Below are 1860 nucleotides of genomic sequence, written 5' to 3'. Positions count from 1 at the left end.
ATTGGAACACCAGAGGTTTTCTGGTCGGAAATAGAATTGTAGAGAAAAAAGAGACTAAGGAAGATGTGGAAATCTAGAGAGAAGGGAGAGAACCCTTTCCTAGAGAGAGAAGCAACTCCAACCACACTGAGAGCTCTTTCGTAGATATGTTTTTTCTATTTTGATGCTTTGATGTTATTGAAGCCTATGAGAGGCTAATCCCTAGGATAGGGGCTAGATTGAATGGATGATTGGTGTTCATGATCTAATTTGATTAATGAGTTTGATTTCATGATCTAATGGATGGCTGCTGCTTTGAAGAAAGATCGTGAAGCAGGTAGAGCTTGGATTGGAAATTACTGTTATTATCTAAATTGGTTACTATCGCTAATAACCTTAGAGAATTTTTAGACTATGAGTCCCTTAAAAACTATCTCATTTGCTCTTTGTAGAGGGGAGAGAACTGGTAAAAATACTTTTAGCTGCTAGAGCAGATCCAACTGCTCAAGATGCCCAGCATTTTCGAACAGCTTTGCATACTACTGCTATGATCAATGATCTTGAGTTGGTCAAGGTAGGCCAGATCTGGAATGGATAGGCTTGTTACCATAATTAAATGACTTCCAGTTCCATCAGGGTCTGGAAAGCTTATGCTCAATGGTTCATAAATTGTTGGTGTATGTCTCTGCTAATTTAAGTAGCACCTATAATGATTTTTAGATCATTCTCGACTTTGGAGTTGATGTAAACATCAGGAATGTGCACAATACCATACCTCTTCATGTGGCACTGAATAGAGGTGCAAAATCATGTGTTGGGTTGCTTCTATCTGCTGGGGCAAATTGCAACTTGCAGGTCTGTGACTAGATATTGTGATCTCTACAACAATCAGAAAACATTTTAAATTGTTACATGATTTACCCATATAATATAATCACTTCTAGATATTATGCACTTGATTTTTTTCTGTCATGATCCATTCCATCTGTGGTATTCCAGATGCCTCATGATGTTGCTTTACCTTCAATAATGATCCATTCAGTTTTGATATTTCAGCTGCATCATGGTGTTTCCTCCGTTCCTAGTTTTTCACTCTAATATGCAAATTTTCATTTCTTGTTAATATCAGGACGATGAAGGAGACAATGCTTTCCATATTGCAGCTTTTTCAGCAAATATGATACGCGAAAATCTTGAGTGGATTAGCATCATGCTTAGGCATCCTGATAATGCAGTTGAAGCTAGAAATCACAGGTCAGAGTGTGATATCCGACCAGTGGTATTGCTTAGTCTTATTATTATTATTATTATTATTATTATTATTATTATTATTATTATTATTATTATTATTAATATTATTATTATTATTATTACTGTTGTTGTTGCTGTGTACATTGTTAGAGCTTATTCTCTAGTGATTTTTTTTTTAAAACTATTCTATAGTGAAATTTAGCAAACAGAGATGAGTTGCATTTGTAAATTAGTTGTAGTGTATTTATGGTTGTCTTAAGTGTAAAAATGCATCATGTTTTTGCATATCTTGATAATGCTTATCTTATTTGTGTTGTTTGTGCTTGCAGAGCCAACATAATGAGCTTGAGGTCAAGTTTTTTCTGGAGAGAGCAGCAATTTAAATATAGATAATTTTTTATAAGTTGTTTGGATAATACAGTGAGTAACAATAGCAAAAATTTTGGAAGGGAAACACAATTTATCTATAGATAATTTTTGATGAACTTGTATTATTAATTATTATCAATTGTGAGATTTATTGCTTTTATTAATTTTGATATTATAAATATAAATTGTACAGGTTTTGAATGTGATTGTGATAGCTATATATATTTCAGCAGGTTTTGGGTGTAAATAGAAAAATAAAAT

General features: G+C 33.1%; 1 protein-coding gene across 1 annotated transcript; it reads left to right on the top strand.

Moving 5' to 3' along the window:
* Positions 1-282: 282 nt before the first annotated feature.
* Positions 283-1613, top strand: LOC116003898 (E3 ubiquitin-protein ligase KEG-like). The gene is made up of 5 exons (XM_031243839.1): positions 283-316; positions 432-553; positions 700-834; positions 1109-1258; positions 1560-1613. The coding sequence occupies exons 1-5, from the start codon at positions 283-285 to the stop codon at positions 1611-1613; spliced, it is 495 nt and encodes a 164-aa protein (XP_031099699.1).
* The last annotated feature ends 247 nt before the right edge of the window (positions 1614-1860 follow it).

This window comes from Ipomoea triloba, chromosome 14, assembly GCF_003576645.1.
Source record: "Ipomoea triloba cultivar NCNSP0323 chromosome 14, ASM357664v1".
NCBI lineage: Eukaryota > Viridiplantae > Streptophyta > Magnoliopsida > Solanales > Convolvulaceae > Ipomoea > Ipomoea triloba.
This window is presented reverse-complemented; position numbering and strand designations above follow the sequence as displayed.

Coding starts and splice junctions, on each gene's coding strand:
- LOC116003898 (XM_031243839.1), top strand. CDS start 283: ATGGCTGCTGCTTTGAAGAAAGATCGTGAAGCAG. Junction 317..431: donor GAAGAAAGATCGTGAAGCAG/GTAGAGCTTGGA, acceptor TGCTCTTTGTAG/AGGGGAGAGAACTGGTAAAA. Junction 835..1,108: donor GGGCAAATTGCAACTTGCAG/GTCTGTGACTAG, acceptor TGTTAATATCAG/GACGATGAAGGAGACAATGC.